The sequence below is a fragment of the Cicer arietinum genome, chromosome 6 (genome assembly GCF_000331145.2).
Source record: "Cicer arietinum cultivar CDC Frontier isolate Library 1 chromosome 6, Cicar.CDCFrontier_v2.0, whole genome shotgun sequence".
NCBI classification, from domain to species: domain Eukaryota; kingdom Viridiplantae; phylum Streptophyta; class Magnoliopsida; order Fabales; family Fabaceae; genus Cicer; species Cicer arietinum.
In genome coordinates this window covers 32433109-32452790 of record NC_021165.2, presented here as the reverse complement: position 1 = coordinate 32452790, position 19682 = coordinate 32433109, and the positions used below count along the sequence as shown (strand labels likewise).

The 19682-nt window shown below is 29.4% G+C and overlaps 1 protein-coding gene across 1 annotated transcript; it reads right to left on the bottom strand.

Moving 5' to 3' along the window:
- Nucleotides 1-4760: 4760 nt before the first annotated feature.
- LOC101495845 (phosphatidylinositol:ceramide inositolphosphotransferase 1-like) lies at nt 4761-10173 on the bottom strand. The gene is made up of 12 exons (XM_004513219.4): nt 9781-10173; nt 9454-9543; nt 8317-8403; nt 8164-8232; nt 7261-7341; nt 6666-6737; nt 6479-6539; nt 6296-6398; nt 6014-6109; nt 5742-5788; nt 5520-5647; nt 4761-5190 (listed from the first exon to the last, which is right to left on the bottom strand). The coding sequence occupies exons 1-12, from the start codon at nt 9811-9813 to the stop codon at nt 5110-5112; spliced, it is 948 nt and encodes a 315-aa protein (XP_004513276.1). The 5' UTR covers nt 9814-10173; the 3' UTR covers nt 4761-5109.
- Between the last annotated feature and the right edge of the window lie 9509 nt (nt 10174-19682).

The window sequence follows — 19682 nt, the reverse complement described above, 5'->3', positions numbered from 1 at the left end:
ATTGTGACCAAGTAGAATTCCGAATTAGACTTTGACATCAACATAAAATTTGTATATATGTCTCTTAGCTTTTCAACGTCAACTCGTACGCGTCAATCTAATTTCTAGAGCTCAAGTTATCGTATGTAGATCGAGAAAAATGTTCATTATGACCTAAAATTTAGAAACATACTAAAAAAATTAATCATAAGCCGAAAAAACTTTTATAATATGCATAAAAGTTAGATTAAGTCCTAACAAAAATTCTATGACAAACCACATACCATACTTAGACCTTAAATTTTTTGACAAATCTAATGTATGTTTGATAAGGTTTAACTCGAATCAGCTTATTTTCATCATAAATTTGAGGACAACCAATGCAGACTTTTTAGCGGAACGAGTACATGACAAACATCCTATTGCATAATTTTCTTTTTAATTATTAAAAAACATTTAAAATTTTAAAACAAGCCAAACTCTTAAATGTATATTTTTATAAAAAAAATAAATTCAAACGACACTTGTTTTCAACCATAAAAAAAGTGTGAGCATAATCGCAGTTGCATGCTATTTTTTTCGGCTATCCTCTAGTTTCTAAGAAAAAAAGTAAATAAAGTTTAATCAAAGATTGTTTTAATTAGAATTCAAACGTAAACTCTTCAACTGATTTATTTTTAATTGAAATTAATTAATTACTTAAGTCTAATAACTTACTTAATTGTTGCATACTATTTTTTAGTAGTAATCATTGTATGATTAAAAAGAAAAAGGACGAAACAAAACACATTTTATTTTATTATAGTGTATTTCTTTCAAGATTATCACAAATATAACATTTCCATGATTGGTACAAGTTTGTAAAAGTTATTCTCGTGAACAATTTATTCCTAAGAATAAAATGTACACTTGAACTCTCGCTTTTATATTCTCATGTTGGAGGGTGGAATTTTTTTATTCCGATAAGAATTTGTTATATTTTACACTAAATAATTCTTTTAACAAGCGTCTATAGATATAATTTTATAACTTGAAAAACAAACGTCTTTTTTATATTTTTTTGTGTATAGAGAAACTCTTCCTAAGAATTTTAAGAAGTGTCAAACACTTATTAAATTGTTTGTTTAATGTTTAACAAGTGTTGACATAAATATCCATGCTTTAGAAGTTAGAGAGCTTGCAAGAATGCCATTTTCTTTGCTACCATAAGTGAAATGTGAGTGAATTCAACTTTTGTATATAAGAAATATTATCGTAGTATAGTTTCCACTTTATTATTCAATAATGCTTCATTTAAAAATCAAACATTAAACTCATCAAAAGGGAAAAGAAAAAATAAGGGTCTTCATTAAAATCACAAAATGCAAGATAGGAATTAAGACATGATAATTGTCTAGATTGAAAACAAAAATACAATACAAAAAATGAATCAATCCATAAAGTAAGAGGGGACGTGATGATTTATAACACCCATATAGGGATCAAAAGGGACCCTCTTACATTGAAAGGAGTAATATGTAATATAGAAAAGTGGTCGTTAGTTGGATTTGAAGACATGCCTTAATGATGTTTTGCAATATCACTCACGTTGTATATATCAACCTTATAATTGCACTATGTCTCTCTATGTGAGTGTGATATCTTTTGTCTCCTAAAACAAACCCCTTTCCTACATTGACTAACTTTTTCAGCTTAAATTGCGCAAGCAACACCTTTTTGTTGGGTAACACCGTTGGTATTTTAAGTGGGCCACAAGAAATCATATAATATTTTTGTGGACAAATTAGAATTATCCATATATATAAGTTTAGATTTCATAAAATCAAATATTTTAAATAATTTATTAATAATAGAATTTTTTTTTATATTGACAATGTATATTAAATTTAATTGAGATATCATTAGAGTAAAATGATGTTTCACTATGACGATATTGAGATTTTTTCTTAATATTTGATTAACCGTTTTCTTATATAAACTTTTATCATTTTATTCTTACACATTAGTAAGTTAAAAAATATGAATGTTAATAAGCTATTTTTAATCTCGAATTTTAAGTAATGTGAAATTTTTTTATTTATCAAAACAATACTTATATGTCACAAGATCTAATTAAAGAATTTAGTATTATCAACAAATATTTTTCATTACATGAACACTTAAGTTGGTCATTGAAATTTTTAATAATGAATTTACTTGATCACATGCACCTAAATTATTTTAGTGATACATAGATAGGCCACATCCACCTGCATGACGAGGCCAACTTAGTTGTAATTGCAAAATTTTGAATAGACACCAATATTGTTAGGTTTTTCATTGTCGCTTTCAGCTAGCTTTTAATAATGAAATTGAAAACCTTATCTTATTTGTATAGGCTAGGCCTCATGGTAAGCACAAATATATCTTTGAAAAGGGCACACGTCTCCTTTTTTATATGTTTTTGCAACTGTTTTTATATATAAAAATTAAACAATCTTTTGACCTTAAGAAAAATATGTACTTGTATTTCAGTTCTTGAATCTATCTATGCAGATGATTTGTCTTTAAAAAATTTGTTATGAAAATGGTCCACCGAATAAGAATAGAGTAAAGCTTAAAACTCTTTAATATTGATGAAAGTTAAAATATTACAAATGAAAAAAGTAGCTCTTTAATATTGATGAAAGTTAAAATATTACAAATGAAAAAAGTATTGTATCACGTATTGATAGATTAACTAATTGTAATTAATTAACTTTTAATCTATAATTTTATATATCTCTAACAAATTATAAGATATGTAATTATGTTTGTCTTTAATAGATTGGTATAATTATGTTAGAAAGTTAGCGATATCTTATAGTTAGTTGCATCATTTATCTACAACTATAATGAGACATTGTCTACGTTTACGATAGATCTATTATCAAAATGCTCTCTACGAGAGTCATTAGTCTTGTGGTCGAATTCAAAATAAATATTTTAAATATGACATTTAATTAATATGAAACAATTAGATATTACAAAAATTATTAATAAAGTATCTTCTCAATCTCATTTTAAAGGCTCATTTGTTAATTTTTTGTCTCAAATTATTTGTCATTTTACATTATCAATATAATATTAATTACTTTTTTTTTCACTAAAGTTATTTATTATATTCTCAATGAACTATAATTAATAAGAATATTGAAATAAATTAAACTTATTTTATCATTAAAATCAATAAACTTAATCATTTTTTAAAAAACTACACGCAACTCAAATGAGACCGTTAAAATGAGACGAATTGAATAAGAGAATTTCCAACTATTTTTCTATTTATACTTATATATTTTTCTCTAGACTTATTTATAAGTAAAAATAATTAATTTTACACTTATTAAAAATGCATTTAATCTTCTTCATTTCATATAAAAAAAAAATTAAAATGCATTTATCAACATTCCCCCAATTATAATGATAATCTCTCCACAATATTAAAGAATTAAGATTAGCGTATTAATATTAATTTATATTTGAGTTCAAAAAATATAGTCACTCTTTTGTATATAATTGAGCCCGGGAGGAGTATTTTATTATATTTATGGCCACATTTTCCGACATGGATAAGTTAAATATTTGTACTCACAATGTATTAATGATGATGCCATTCTTGGAAGCTCCTTAGAATAAAGATTTGCATGGCCACAAGCTTCGATACAAAACGTTCATAGTTGCTGGAAAAGTCCTTGAGCAATTAAAAGGGCCACAAACCACGTGAAGAAAATGATGAGTAACCCATGTGTAAAGAAGATAATAATGCATGTGATGTGCTTACTACTATCAACTACATAAATCATATCATTTCATATTATGAATAGAAAGAAGAAAAAAAAAGGCCCAGGACAATCGACATAGCATTGTCATGTGTAAGAAAGCACATGCATGATCAAAAACATCATGTGCTAGCTCATGTCACATTGTCACCATCTCAATTTTAAGGAATACTAGTAGTCATGATATATTATCCACAATCATTATTTTCTTATTATCAAATATTAACTATTACTCTCTCATGTCTTTTTTTTTATAAAAAATTGTTAAATCGATATTTTTTTTATGTTATTATAAATTAAATACATTAATTTTTATTAACTGATTGTGTTTTATAAAAAGAATCAAATATAGTATTAATGTTACGTTAACAATTACTCTCTCTATCCCTAATCTTTAGTCTTTTAGAAATAAACACACATATTAAGAAAATAAAATTAGATGAGTCTAAACCTTTTTACCCTTAATTCATTTAACAAAAATAAAATGCATTTAATGAATACTTTTAATTTTTACAAAAACATAAAAGAAAAAATATCATTAGTTGTATCTTGAATTGTTTCTTAAAAGAATCAAACTTTTTGAGACAAAAATAAAAAGCTACAACAGATACTAGAATTTAAACCCCAATCCACCTACTCAAACTCTGAGTGTTTCACCTCAACTAATTAAGCTACACTTGAGACATGATATGTTAATAGTTAGGATTTGAATCCTAAACCTCTTACGCAAACTCTTTCGAGTGAGTCAGCTCAACCAATTGAACTACGCTTAGAGACGTCCACAATCATTATTTAAAATTAAACAGATTTAAAATAGAATAGAAGTGGTGGTTTTGTGCATTTGAATAGCACCAACCTCGTCATTTCAAAGAAAATGAACCTCCAATAATCGGTGTTGAGAATACTGATTCAAAGCTAACTAACTCTAACAAACTAATTGAACTATTCTTAACAGTAATCAGCTCAACCTTAAAACTCCTGTTGGAAAGAAAAAAAAAAAAGTGCTGCATTTAGCTTTAACCTCTTCTTTACATTATATATGCTTATATTACATAGTGCTGAACATTAGGCTACTACGTAATGCAAGGAGAAATATAGAACTAGCAAAAAGAAAAGCCTATGCACATGATTTCAACATTGAAAGGGCACATTGCTGATTTAATGGATCAAGGCTGCAAAGTGTTGAAGAAGCACAACACAAATCTTGGTACTAGTTTTGACTTCTCATTTGAGAAGTTTATGTTTAAGCAACAGAATCTTCTAATTGAAGGTTGAATCTTTCCAACAATTGCAGCTGATCCAATTTGTACAATGGAGGCAACTCCTTTATCTATGCACCGTTCATGGCTAAGTCGGTATGGTGTGTATTGCCATCTTCCGTAATCTTGCCGTTTATTTGACTTCTTTGCCTCTGAGCAAGTGCAAAATAACCATGTTATATCGAGATCTTAGACAAGCATAATGTAAAAGGCAATTTTTAAAAAATCAGACCGAATCGGTTGGTTCAACCGGGAACCGGCTAGTTTGGTGGTTGGTTTGCTCCCGATTACATTGGTTCAACCCATTTTCTTTTTTACATTTTTAATACTTTTTACTTATTTATTTGTCATCTGATTCAACTGTGGCTGAACCAATTGAACCATGACTTCGAAGTCTCACTGGTTTATCAATTATCACTAGTCTAATTTTTAAAACATTGGTAAAAGGAACAAGGGGAAAAGGTAAATGTATTTGCTATACCCGATCCGCAGGGTCACCGGAATTCCCATTCAATAGCTTGTAGTTCTCCTCTTTGGTCCTACTGTCTTTGTCTTTGGTGCTTAATGGTAGCAGGGTTGCTGCAGCGGCAACCGACCGGTCTGGCAATTCTGCAAATAAAGTCAGAACATCAGCAAATGGCACATTCAAGTAAGGAACAATAGCTGATATTTAATATTAATATGTATGTAAAAATGAGCAAACCTGGCAATTTCTTGTCAACAAAAAATACCACCAAATTAACAGTGTACCTGCCAAGCCAGGGACCAAAAGATGAAAAGATTATTAAAAAGAGTCACAGACGGAGGTTTTTCATCACATTCAGTGTTGTCAATTGCAGATCGTGGAACATAGCAGTTTGTTCAAATTCTGCTATGCTACAGCACTGTAGTGTCACAATAACCACTATTTGACAACAATTTGTATTAAATAGCGTATTGCAGAATAATAACGATCACAAGAAAAAGGGTCCTTACCAGGCAACAACTACATCAACCGTGTAATGTTTGCGAGATGCTACTATCAAAAGACTCTGAATCACAGCAAGCAGCCATGCGAGCTGCTTTATGGATCTAGTCGTTCATCCAGAACACAATTAATCAGAATTTAAATTTAAACATGACAAAATATGTTTTGGCAGAGTGCATGTTTTGAAATGAACAATGAAGTAAGAAACCAAACAAAAATTACTGCAGTAAATAAAATCTATCTCCTGAAAAAACTTGATATTTCAACCGATGTTTATAAGCAAATTTTACCTTCGAGCGCCATATTTCTGATATGTACGTACGAACACAAGAGTAAAGATCATGTGTGATGAAAATATTAAATCACCACATCCATATAACACGCCATGCGGAACTGCATATTAAAATCAAAATAAGTGCCAAAACCACAACAAAGCATCAAAGCTAAAACTCGATTACATGATTTATACTAACAGTTAATCACGAAGACTTCGAGGAAACTATCTGGACGAGGCAATGTGGCAAGTCTAGAACCCTGCATGATACATTAGTAGTGTAATGTTATAAGAATGACGAATCTGAAAAAATGGAGACAGAAATGACACTTGAAACACAGCATGCAATACTATGTTTTACGAGCGCACATATCAACCAATCATACCTCACGGCAATGGTAGTTTGGACCAGGAAGCTGTGTAGAATAAAATGTGATTATGCGAAGAATTTGAGAAGCCTGCAGTGAACATATTCACAATAGCGAGATGTAATGAGAAATATATTGCACTGATCGTACAAGACTAAAAAAATGAAGCAGAGTATAGTGACATGGCGTATCAATCAACATATTTGAGCATAATAGTCTACATTTCATGTGGGAAACTAACTCCAACCATCAACTTATCACCCTAAGCACTCCTCTAATTAACTAGAAATCCTAAAAGATTAAACAATACTTGTCAATGTTTTAAAAACTGAACCGGAGATCGAAACGGTGAGACCTTTGGGTCATGGTTCAATTGGTTGAACATGATGACTAATAAATAAGTATTTAAAAACATATTTTGATAAAAAGAAATAAAAACCGAACCAATTGAACAAACTATGGTTCAACCCGGTTTTGAGAGACTGAAAACCGATCGTGGTTGAACCAACTGACAGACTGGTCAGTTCCCAATTCAACCGGTCGGTTTGGTCCAATTTTGAAAACACTAATACTTGTATAAAAACGACGTGATGCGAATGTGAATAATACTTACAAATAAGAATGCTAGAACTCTGCACCATATAAGAACCGTGTAGATCTTTCTGCTCTTCAATATGAAAGGATGAAACGTCCACTGCAAAAGCACAGATCAAAGAATATATTGTGGCAACCTTAAAAGAAGGAAAAGAAATAATGACATTTGTCTAAAAGAGAATGTCGCAAAAAATTAGCCATACTGGCTAAAAGGAATTTAGAAAGTACGAAATATAAGGCAATGAAATCAAAAGGATGTTATACTGTATGAGCTTAATTCTGAAATCTTGCAATAGCAGAGTAGCGAGCAAAGATTGAAAGGAATAAAGAAAAAGAGCCGAGAGCAAATAATCATTCTCCAAAATTGGAATTCGACCTTAGGAAAAGAACTTCATAGTTCAAACTAAAATACAAAATCATATTTGCCTTTATTTAATTTTCCATTCTTTTTTTTCTTTTTCTTTTTGACAAGTCATCCTCAATGGTCAGTACAAACACCTTAAAAATCTCGTGTGTAACTTTTCAAACCCGACAAAACTACAACACATGTATATATAGAAGGCTTTAGCAGTTTAGAACTTTGACTTCAAGAAAACACCAGCGTCAGAATCAATGTTATTGATTGCAAATGGTTGTCCATGGCAGAAAGTAAAAAATTGCCTTTTTAGAACACCATGGTGTTACCATTCTTCACAAATTGGCGATGGTGGTTGTAGAACAACCTACCGAAATTTTACAACACTTAACAGAATACACAACAAAACATGCATGACCAAGCTACGAACAACAAAAAGTAAAATGGAACTTCATAGTACAATTCAGTCTTTATGGATTGTAATCCCATAGCTGGGAACCTATCACAATGAGCGTAGGTAGTTAAATGCTGACAGAATGCAGTCATACCGAGACAGAGAATTCTTACCAAGGCAAAGGATATAAAGATAGTCGTGAATAGTGTTTCACTGATGTAAGCTTTGTCTTGCCCGAGCTCCTGCAGAAGTGTCCGGATTAGAAATTAAAAGGAATTTATATCCTATTTAAAGATTATTTAAAGAAGGGAATGACAATTACAAACCGGGAGAAGGAAAAATCCAACATCTTGCAGAACAGGGCCAGGCTTATGAAAATAATGAACTCCTCGGGCCGCCACACCATGTATGTACTGCATAGGGAAACAATTTGGATTTAGGTATCAGGTGTTAAAATAAGTAATTAAACTAATCGACTGCACGGTTAAACTTTATGCATAACAAAGACAAGGATAGAGAAAGCACAAAGATATACTTCACAAAAATTTGTCTTTCTAACATCTTTCTGTTTTCTCAATAAAACTTCATTCCTTAATTTTCAATGTTGTAAATCGCAGATCGCTGAAAATAGCGGTTTGTTCAAATTCTACTACAAAGCAGTCCTATAGCACCATTATAGCCTCTATTTGGCAAAGAATGGTTTGTTCAAATTCCGCAACATAATAGCGGCTATTTAACAACATCGTTAACGATTTCCCTCAAAAACCAGCTGCATATTGTTAAAGCCATCTCAAAAAAGGAAATGAAACATTTGATCATCTTCAAATACCATGCATCATCTAATGCAAACTCATTATAATTACAACTTCCTTTAATTCTCTCAATAAAACAAACTCCAATCAATCAACCAACCGTGATACTTGACATAATCACTCACAAAATTAAGTTTAGTGATTAAATCAAGTAATAGTATCATGTATCCACCCCAACAACTCGAAGAAGACAATTTTAAATTTTTGTAGCATGTTAAGCGTCTGTTTGATTATTTATTTGGTCTGAACTCTCCAGTTTCGTGGGGAAAGAGGTTTGGTAATCTGGAGTTCGGTCAGAAGGTAAGAAAAGTCTGACCAAAGATTATTTCAGTCAAGGTTTGCGCTCAGGTACTCCTGAATAATTAATCGTTAACTGAAACCCATTAATCAAAAAAACATTCTATGTTTTTATTTTTTGTATTCACTGTCAAATTCAAAACTGTCCATGCTTTCACTCTACAAGTAAACAGAAAACATTTTCTCTAACCAAACAGACCCTAAGTTCCAACAACCCCAAAATTCCTTTTAAAGAAACATTAAACTCAACATCAAAAGAAAAACATAAAGTGCCTTTTCATTGTTTACACAAAAGGGAAACAAAAACTTGAATAGTGAAACTCAAACCATCACCAAACATAGAGGAAAAAAAACCTGACAAACAAGACCAGCTAGAAGGTACTTCCAATTCTCAGCAAGAAGATTGATCTCAATAGTTGTCTCTGAACAAATTCTCTTCCATAGCTACACAAAAAAAAATATTAAAACACCAAACATAAATTAAAACAAGCAATAACAACAACAAAAAACTAGAAATTCCCAAATGAATAATAACCTATGAAGCACGACTGGGTCACTACTGACACAGAAACCAGACACAACACTAACACATAAACACTGATAATAATTTGAAAAAATAAATTAATATAATCAAGATATCAGTGTCTGTTCTATATAGATAATAACTGAGACAAAAAAAACCTTGGAAGCCTCACGACGAATGTAAAACGACATGTTATTGTTCTTGCTGATGATGTCGTTGTCTATGTTGTTGTTGTTGTTGTGTTATGAACAGTTCCATATTAGTTCATAAGTAACAAGAGTGATGAAGTCAACATAATTGGGGCAAAATTGTGAGAGATAAGAGAAAACTTTGTGAGAAATAAAAAATGACCCAGAAAAGAGAAAACGCAATTGGGTATTCGAATCTGAATCGAAAAATGAAAAAAGATCTGAATTTTGATTACACAGAGAATCGATCAGTAGAGTCAAATGTGAAAAGGGGGCTTAATAGTCAAAACTCAAAAGGGTTTTTCTCTCTCAATATTCAATTATTTTCTCTCTCTCTCTCTGTATATATACACGGTGTGTGTGATTGATTGTTGTTTTTGTGATTGATGCTATGAACTCGAGATGAACGCGGCGAGACAGTTGAGAAATGAGTATAGAAAATTATGAAGACCGAACGAAACTATTTCATCGTATAATTCTACTTCACATTATTATTTTATTATTATTATTGAATCTACTCTACATTATTTCATTTTTTAGTTTTTCTTTTGGGAAAATTATAAAATTGGGGAAGTAAATAATTTATTTAAAATTATACCAAAAATAATTATTTTGGGGGTTAGTTGCACCGCTGTTTTTTTCTTACAAAAAAAAGTGTAATGCTGTGTTTGTTTGAAGCATACACGAACAGTTATGTTTCATATTTGGTAGAAAATTTATAAAAATTGTTCTTAGGTAATATTTATTTATAGGAATAAAATTTAGGCATCATTTTTCAACTATATATTCTTATATAATCTTTACAGAGTGAAAACTTTTTTAATCCCCTAGGAATAGAATACTACCAATGATGTGTAAAATTTATACTATTATGAGTGGTAATAGACTAAATCGTTCATTATGATAGTATGTTCTATTTTATAGTTTGGTCTAATTTATTTTATAAAAAAGTTAGGCTTAGATTTTTTTTTAAAGTCTATTAATTTAAATAAATTAGATTCAGATTTATAAAAATATCTATTATTAATATTGTTACTTTTTATTGTTATTTATTAATATTAGTATTTGTTATAAAAAAAAGTCTATTATGTATGATAGGTCGGTCTAGATGATGACAATGTCTTTTGTTTATTGTTAATTTTATTTTATTTGAAATTTTTGGAAGCACTTTTTGGAGTTTATTAATTATGAGTTTATTTTGTTTCTTTGTTTTTTTATAAGGTTGTTGTAGATCTGTGAGTTATAATTTTATTAGATTTGATTATAATTTTATTAATTTTCCTTATGTTTATTATTTTATTAATTTTCCTTATATATAAAGTCCTAGTTTAGCTTATTTTAAAAAAGTATAATATATATTATTTAAATGTGAATAAGGCTTTTAAATAAACTTTCAGTTTACGTCAGACTTTTAAAAAATACCAAGTTAGGTCGGAAATAAAACTTATGATAGATCATAAGTCAGACGTAAATCTGAAAAATTAATCGTAAGTCAGACTCATACCTTTCAAAGTTTTGTCTGGTATGCCCTATTCTCACTCCTAACTACACTGTCTCAAATTTGAATTCAAAACTTTCACAGTTGTATACGAGTATTTTTTTTACTATCTCATCTTTAAAAAGTAGTACATTTATCAATGTTGTTTTTATGCTCTAGCTCAATTGGCAAATGTTAATTTGTTAAGTTGAATATCATGTTTTAAATTCAAACATAAAATCTCATAGTTGTGTATATAAAGTTCAGATGATATTTATCATCTCGCCTACAAATAAAAAAAAAATACAAATACCAATATTATAATTGAGTTGGTTGTTGTAATGATTTTGGTTTACAAGACTTGATTTTGAACCTCGTACACTTTATTTCTCTACAATTAAGCTATATGAGTTTAACCACTAAGATTAACTACTATAACTATTCACTTTTGTCTATTTTATTTATTTATTTTAGAAGAGATTGTAAATTTCATCATAATTAATTTACACAACTGCAATGTCTTGGATTTGAACTTGGAACAAGTCATCCAATTAAACAATATCGTTATTTGTCAGTTGAGCTATAACTTAAAGATATTTTCATCTATTTATTCTATTTATAATTTTATATTTTTAAACTAATTTTTTAAAAATATATATACAAGGAATTTCAAGAAAATATTTTATTCAAGGAATATCAAGAACTTACCAAACACATTTTAGGAATGACACTTATACACTTTGTTGATATCATGAAACACAGATGCGATAAAAAAAGAAAAAATATAAAAATAAAAATAAAAACCATTAAATGAGTGTAAAAAGATATAGGTGTTTACATGTATCAATATAATATTCTTATGTAAACTAATCCCATAAAGTAAATATGCTCCAGAGGAAGCTTTTTATTTGGGAAATTGATTTTTAGGGTTAATGATATTTTATATTAGAAAAATGACTTATGATGATTATAAGTAAGGAAAAAAAATAGGTCATGTCCATTAGTAGAGGTTGATGATATAACTTACAACAGATTTATGTTAAGTTAGACTTTTTTATATGAGTTACATAAATATTTTTTTTTTAAGTTTATTTAGTTAAAAATATCAAAATTATAAATCACTAAAAAAGTCTGCTAGTTAGATCTATCAAATCGACTTATTTAATTAAATATTAATAAAAAAACAACTATTACTATTATTATAATATTAAGTTTTGTTCTTTGTACATTTTCTGTAATTTAAATATATCGACATACATCAATATTTTGACATATTTGAAAATATTAATATAAAATATAATGAAAATAGAATGTCATATAATGTGTTTTACAAGACTGTCCGCGATAATGAATTTTCTTTAAAAGGTCACCTTAGATATTCAAATAGAAACTTATGAGTGACATGTTAACTTTTTTGTCTATTTGCAAAAGTCTTTATGATGAGTGATGTGGATTTAGATCCTCAAATATGATTATACGTAAATTCAGAAAATTAAGAATTTTGATTATAATAAACTCAAAAAATTAAAAGTTAATATGTGGATTTTAATTTGTTATTCAATAGTGATATTATTTACTTTATTCTTTAAAGTAAATTGATCACTTTAAAAGAGACAGGAAATGATATAAACCTTCCTAAGATATAATAGTAATACACATTAAAAAAAAGTTGAATCAAATCTCAAAAATGAGTCGTTAACAAATAATAAATCAAATTTGAGCCTAATAGTTTTAAACTAGATCAAACTTAAATCCTTAAAAGTCTAGCTTGGCGTAATTCTACACCTATTCATAAGGATTGGATTGAGTATGCTTACTTAAAAAAAATAAAAAGATTGAGTATGAGAGTGATGCAGATGTTTGCGGTTTGATTGGATTAATTTTGACTTTTGAGAATAAATCTATCTATGTAAAAGACAAAGGAGTGTGTGGTTTCATTTGATTTATATGATTCACAGTAAATAATCTAATATAAGCACAAATATTATTATTCAATTAAATAAGACATTTTAAAAAAGATTGTCTTAAATTTTAATTAAATTAACAAATAATGATATGGTTAAATTGAATGTTTTGTTGTAGATTCAAATTTGAAATTTTACATTAATTATAATAGGTATTAATATCTCTTCTAAGATAAAAAAAAATTTATATCACATTCAAATAAATAGTACTAACGGTGTAAAAAAAACAAAATATATGTTATTTAATTCATAGTTACAATTATATATATGTGTAGATTGTGGTTGTTTGGGTGCTAAAGAAGGAAAATGAACAAAAATAAGTGATATATTGAAGAAAAAATAATACACCAATACTTAATAAAAATAATTTAATAAAAGTAGTATATTTTTCTTTCATTTATACATTTTTCTTATTATGTATCAAATGACTCAATTATTTTAAAATATAAAGAGTATAAATTTTTATTAAAATACCATAAATTGAATTTTTTGACTTTCAATAAATAATTACGAATTCGAAAACAATATTTTCTCATAACTAAAATAGATCTCCCTTATGGGTTATTTTGCAATTACAATTTTTTGTTTGAACAAGTTAAAAATAAATATAATCAAGAAAAGTTCTAAGCACACGAAGTGCTTAGAGCAAGAGCAAAAGAAATTTTGCAATGTTTCTACTGTATGACCAAAACAAAGCTAAAATACAAACTAAATTTTACAATTGATCTTACAAAGACTTATGATACGTTGATTCAGAGTTTCACTAATCAAGCTTACAAGTAGGGGTAGGAATAGGTCAGACCATATCAGACTTTGAAAGGTCTGAGTCTGACCTACAATTAATTTTTTAGGTCTGAGTCTCGCTTATGATCTATCATAGGATTTTTTCGGTCTGACCTGATTTTTTTTAAAAGTCTGATAATAGGAAAACTTATTTCACATTAAAACATTTAAATAATATATTTTATATATATATTTTTTTAAACAGACTAATAAAATAATAAACATAAAGAAAACTAATAAAATTATAACTAACAAGTATACAACAACTTTAAAAAAAATAAAGAAACAAAATAAACCAATTATTAACAAATTTAAAATAATAAATATAAATATTAAAAAATAATAATAATAAATTAACAATGTTAATATATATATATATATATATATATATATATGCTTTTTTAATAAGCCTGAATAATGGCACATGTTGACAAGTTTTTTTTAGAAGAGTCGATATAAAATATATTATATATAAAATATTTTTAATTAATTTTATATATAATTTTAATGTAATAGTAATTCTAATTTTTAAATGTATTAAATGTCCTATGTTTAAATTCATTATCATTAAACTGCTCAACAATTTAATATTATTAAAAAATCTAAACCTACTTTTTCATATGGACGATCTAACTTATTTCTACTCTGATCAATGTTGTAAGGCATGCAATTAAGACCAAATGAATGGTGTCATAGTCATTTTGGATCAATTTGACATGCTTACATGTCAGCGTGTTAGTTTGGAGAAAACTAGCAATTATGACAATTTGTAGGAATGTGAAGCGTGAAAAGGCGACACATGAGTTGATAATGACACATATACTAGACCAAATCAACCATGGACTTTTAGTATTGAAGGCTGGTGCAGATTATGACAAGGCGACACATGAGTTGCATATGAGAGATAAGCAACATGTTAACATTCGGTGGTATTACCCTGTTTCTGTGCGAAAAGGTGCCAGCATTCCACCTCTAGAATGTTATATCTATATAATGGTTTGCAATCAGAATTGGATCAACTCTTTCTTTTTTTTAAATTGTATTTATTTCTCAAGTGTATTATTTAAATATTTAAAATTAAAATTTTTATTTTATGTTCGAATAAGTGTTGTGGAGATACCAAAAGATTTTTTAGTTAATCTAAACTTTAAAGTAGACTGAAGACTTCGACAAGAATATGTACTTTGGCAAGTACCACTTTTTTTTTTTATAGTTTTCTTTCATTAATTACGTTGTATTTCTCTTTTCTTATATTGTATTGAACTTTCCCAATTTGAAATATTGTTACCCACTTCTAACTAACTTGTGGGTATTGCAAGGGATAGTTAAAAGATATTTATGGTTATGTGAAATTTATTAGATTAGTTACATTAGAGCCCTATACAAAAGTTCATTATACTTTAATTGTATAACAACTCTTTACATAATCATTTTCAAGTTTTATTTTTCTCTTTAATTATGTTTTTCTTTTTTGAATTCAATCATAATTCTCAATACACGAATTTTTGTCAATGTTATCAACTTTTTCTCATCTATTTTTTATATTTTAAGTCATTATATTATTCTCTAATGTATTATTAGCAAAATATAAGAAATATTCTTTTGATATATACTATTGAAAAATAATGTGTATTAGTGTAAATCATATCAATATTTTTTTAAAGTACTACCAGATTTGTTGTTCATCCCATTTGCATATGTGAGACACTACAAGAATTTTTGAAGTTTGCGACACTTAGCCCGCAACAGTTCTGAAATAACTGCCCTCACCACCACATTGCAACGGTTCCTGGGGCGGTTTTCGTTAACCGCCGCCACCATACCACCATATACCTAGTTCTATATTTTGAATGTTTATCGAGTACTATTTTCTATGAGTATGAGGTTGTTATGTTTTGTTCCTTTATGTCTAGTGAATCTATTCTGTTTAAGGTCAATCTTTTTTTTGTTCTAGGTTGAATTATGTTCTTTCTGTGTCAAAGTAACATATGTTAATCTTCTTTATAGAAATGGATAAATCATGGATTAAGAAGCCACACACATCAGATGAATATGATCAAGGGATAAAGGAATTTATTAATTTTGCCTTTCGAGATGAATTAGAAAATGGCGAAATAATATGTCCTTGTAAACGTTGTGGTTTCAAAAAACCGCAGAGTAGAAGTGTAATGTATGATCACTTAAAGTGCAAACCATTTCCTAAGGGATACACCCTTTGGGTACATCACAGAGAGTCCATAGGAGAAACTAGTACTATCTCACCTATTAGTATTTCTAATATAGTTCAAGACACAGTTGTCGTTGATGATCATATGCAGAACATGATTAACGATGCTTTTGGAGTCGAAGATCATGCAAATGAAGTACCCATTGAATCAAATGTAGAGAAGGAGAAAAATGCAAGTCAACAAAGGTATAAAGAGACCAAAGAGTACTATGAATGAAGTAGAGAAGGAGAAAAACCTTTGTATGAAGGGTGTGTTAAATATTCAAGACTATCTTTTTTGGTAAAGTTGTATCACATCAAATGTTTATGTGGAATGACTAATAAAGCCATGACAATGGTGTTAGAGTTATTAAAAGATGCATTTGAATTTGCAAATATACCAAATTCATTCTATGAAGCCAAGAAAACAATCACCAAGCTTGGTTTAAATTATGAAAAAATCCTTGTTTGTCCGAATAATTGTATGCTTTATTGGGGTAATAAGGAAGATGAAGAAAGGGAGACTTGCAAAATTTGTAACACTTCGAAATGGAAATCAAAAGCAAAAGTTGGTGTAGTTGGAGTGTCTGGTGATGACAATAATCGAAAGAAAGTTCCTGCAAAAGTTCTTCGTTATTTTCCATTAAAACCACGGTTACAAAGATTATTTTTGTCGTCAAAGTCGGCCGAGGATATGAGATGGCATGCAAATGATAGTAAGAATGATGGAATGTTGAGGCATCCTAGAGATTCTGAAGCATGGAAACATTTTGACTTGACACACCCTTGGTTTGCATCAGACCCGCGAAATGTGCGTCTTGCATTAGCTAGTGATGGTTTTAATCCTTTTGGTATGATGAGTACAAATTATAGTATTTGGCCAGTTATTCTCATTCCATACAACACTCCTCCATGGGTGTGCATGAAACATACATCTTTTATAATGTCAATGATAATTCCCGGTAAAAAAATGCCAGGAAATGATATTGATGTCTATTTACAACCTCTAGTAAAAGAATTAAAGGAGTTATGGACAACAGGTGTCAATACATACGATTCTTTTAAAAAAGAGATGTTCACATTACATGCAACTTTGATGTGGACAATTAGTGATTTTCCGGGACAGGGTACACTTTCTGGGTGGAACACTTACACTGGACTTGCTTGTCCATCGTGTAACATTGACTCTACTCCTCGTCGTCTTCCTCATAGCAAAAAATGGTGTTTTATGGATCATCGTCGTTTTCTTGATTAGAGACATAGATTTAGATTGAACAAGGTTCGCTTTGATGGTCAACAAGATATGCGTGGTCTACCTAAAATGTTATCTGGGCTTCAAATTCTTGAACAGGTTCAAAATATTGATGTCACATTTGGTAGAAAGCCAGATAAAGAAAGGTCGGGAAAAAGAATACGTGGTGGACGACCTACACAAGGTGTCAATCAACAATGGAAAAAGAAAAACATATTCTTTGAACTTCCATATTGGAAGGATAATCTTCTACGCCACAATCTTGACATCATGCATATTGAGAAAAATGTGTGCGATAATATCATATTTACTTTGCTAAATGATAGCACAAAAAGTAAAGATCATCTTAATGCAAGAAAAGACCTTAAAGCTATGGGCATAAGACCTGACCTTTGGCCCAATGAAAATGGAAGAATTTCTCCAGCCGTCTTTACTCTGATTACTAAAGGTAAGAAAAGATTTTTAACAACTTTAAAGAATATCACTGTGCCTGATGGTTATTCAAGCAACATTTTGTTCTAACTAATATTATTGTGGTTCAATAATAGGCACTTAGGAATACTTAAATCGTATGTACGTAATAAAGCACGACCAGAAGGGTCTATTGCAAAAGGATACCTTGTACAAGAGATTCTTACATTTTGTTCAAGGTATATAGAAAACACTGAGACTAGATGGAATCAACTTGGTCGTGTAGATGATGAGCCTATTAATGAGATACAAACTGACTCACGTGTAACTGAATTATTTCCTAGAGTTGGAAAATCAGTTGGTGGTTCTTCATATTACACCCTTACACCAATTGAAAAATTATAGGCTTATAGACACGTTTTAACAAACTGCATCATAGTTGACTATTATCTAAGGTAAGTAATTTTATTATATTTGTATTATTTACCACTAAGTTTTTTTTCTATACATCTAATTTGAAATAACCAAATAGGCAATATAGAAGTATTATTCGAAGCCAAATGAGGATTGGTGCAAGGAGTACTTCTGAGGTAGACAAGAAGGTTCATAGAGAGTTTCCTCATTAGTTCCGCAATCGTGTTAGTGTTCATGACAAAATTGGTGATTGAGTTGCTTTGATTTTTAATAAGAATGTGACTAATTGTATATTTTATGGTGTTCAGATTTGCAACAATCTCGACAACATTAGTGGATCAGATAAAAATGTTCTCGTTAGTCTTGCTCAAGGTCCTTCTGATAAAGTTAGAAGGTTCACTGCATTTAATGTCAATGGATTCAAATTTCGAACATTGGCACGAGACAATTTATTAAAAACTCAAAATAGTGGAGTTTTTGGCATGTTCAGAACACGAAGTTACTCAAGCAATAGTAATGCCCAAATGAGATTTGGAGGAGTGCCTTACTATGGAAGATTGATAGATATCATTGAGCTTTTCTATGATGGCTTCCAAGTGCCCATGTTTAAATGCAAATGGGCGAATACCACAAATCCAAGAGGCATTAAGACAAATAAGTTGGGTTTACCTCTATAAATTTTGCAAGACTAATATATACTGGGGAGCATGAAGATGATGAGCCATACATTAAAGCGTCAGAAGCTCAAATGGTTTATTATGTGGATGATGAAAAGGAACAAGGATGGAGCATACCTATTCATTTAAAGCCACGAGACTTGTATGACATGGGTGGAGATGATGAAATTATGGCACCCATTGAACCATACCCATCTCAAAATTTGGAACACATTTTTTCTAATGAAACCACACATATACAATTGGCAAGAATGACTACAGATGATGATCCTGAAACTTCAACTTTTAATGATGATTTTGATGACAACAATCATGATATGAATTTATGATTGTTAATAATTCTTGTTTGTTGTTTATGACATGGTACTCTTCAATCTATATTATTTTTTTACTACTTTGTTTTACTGTTGCGTTGTGTTTGATGTGCTCATTTTTGTTATTGTGTTCATTTTTGTGTTTAGCTATTTGAAAATCCTATTTGTTTGACATCTTTGAAAATCCTATTTGTTTAGCTATTTGCATTAGTCTAACTTGGTTGTCATCAATGTTTGCAGTGTAAGTATGTTTGGAGTCTCAATCTTGTGAACAAAATGGAATCATCATATGAGGATATTCGACACAAAACAATGGAAGAGAATAAAAAAAGGATGGAGGCTCTCAATCTAACTCATCTCTCTCAATCCCTTCA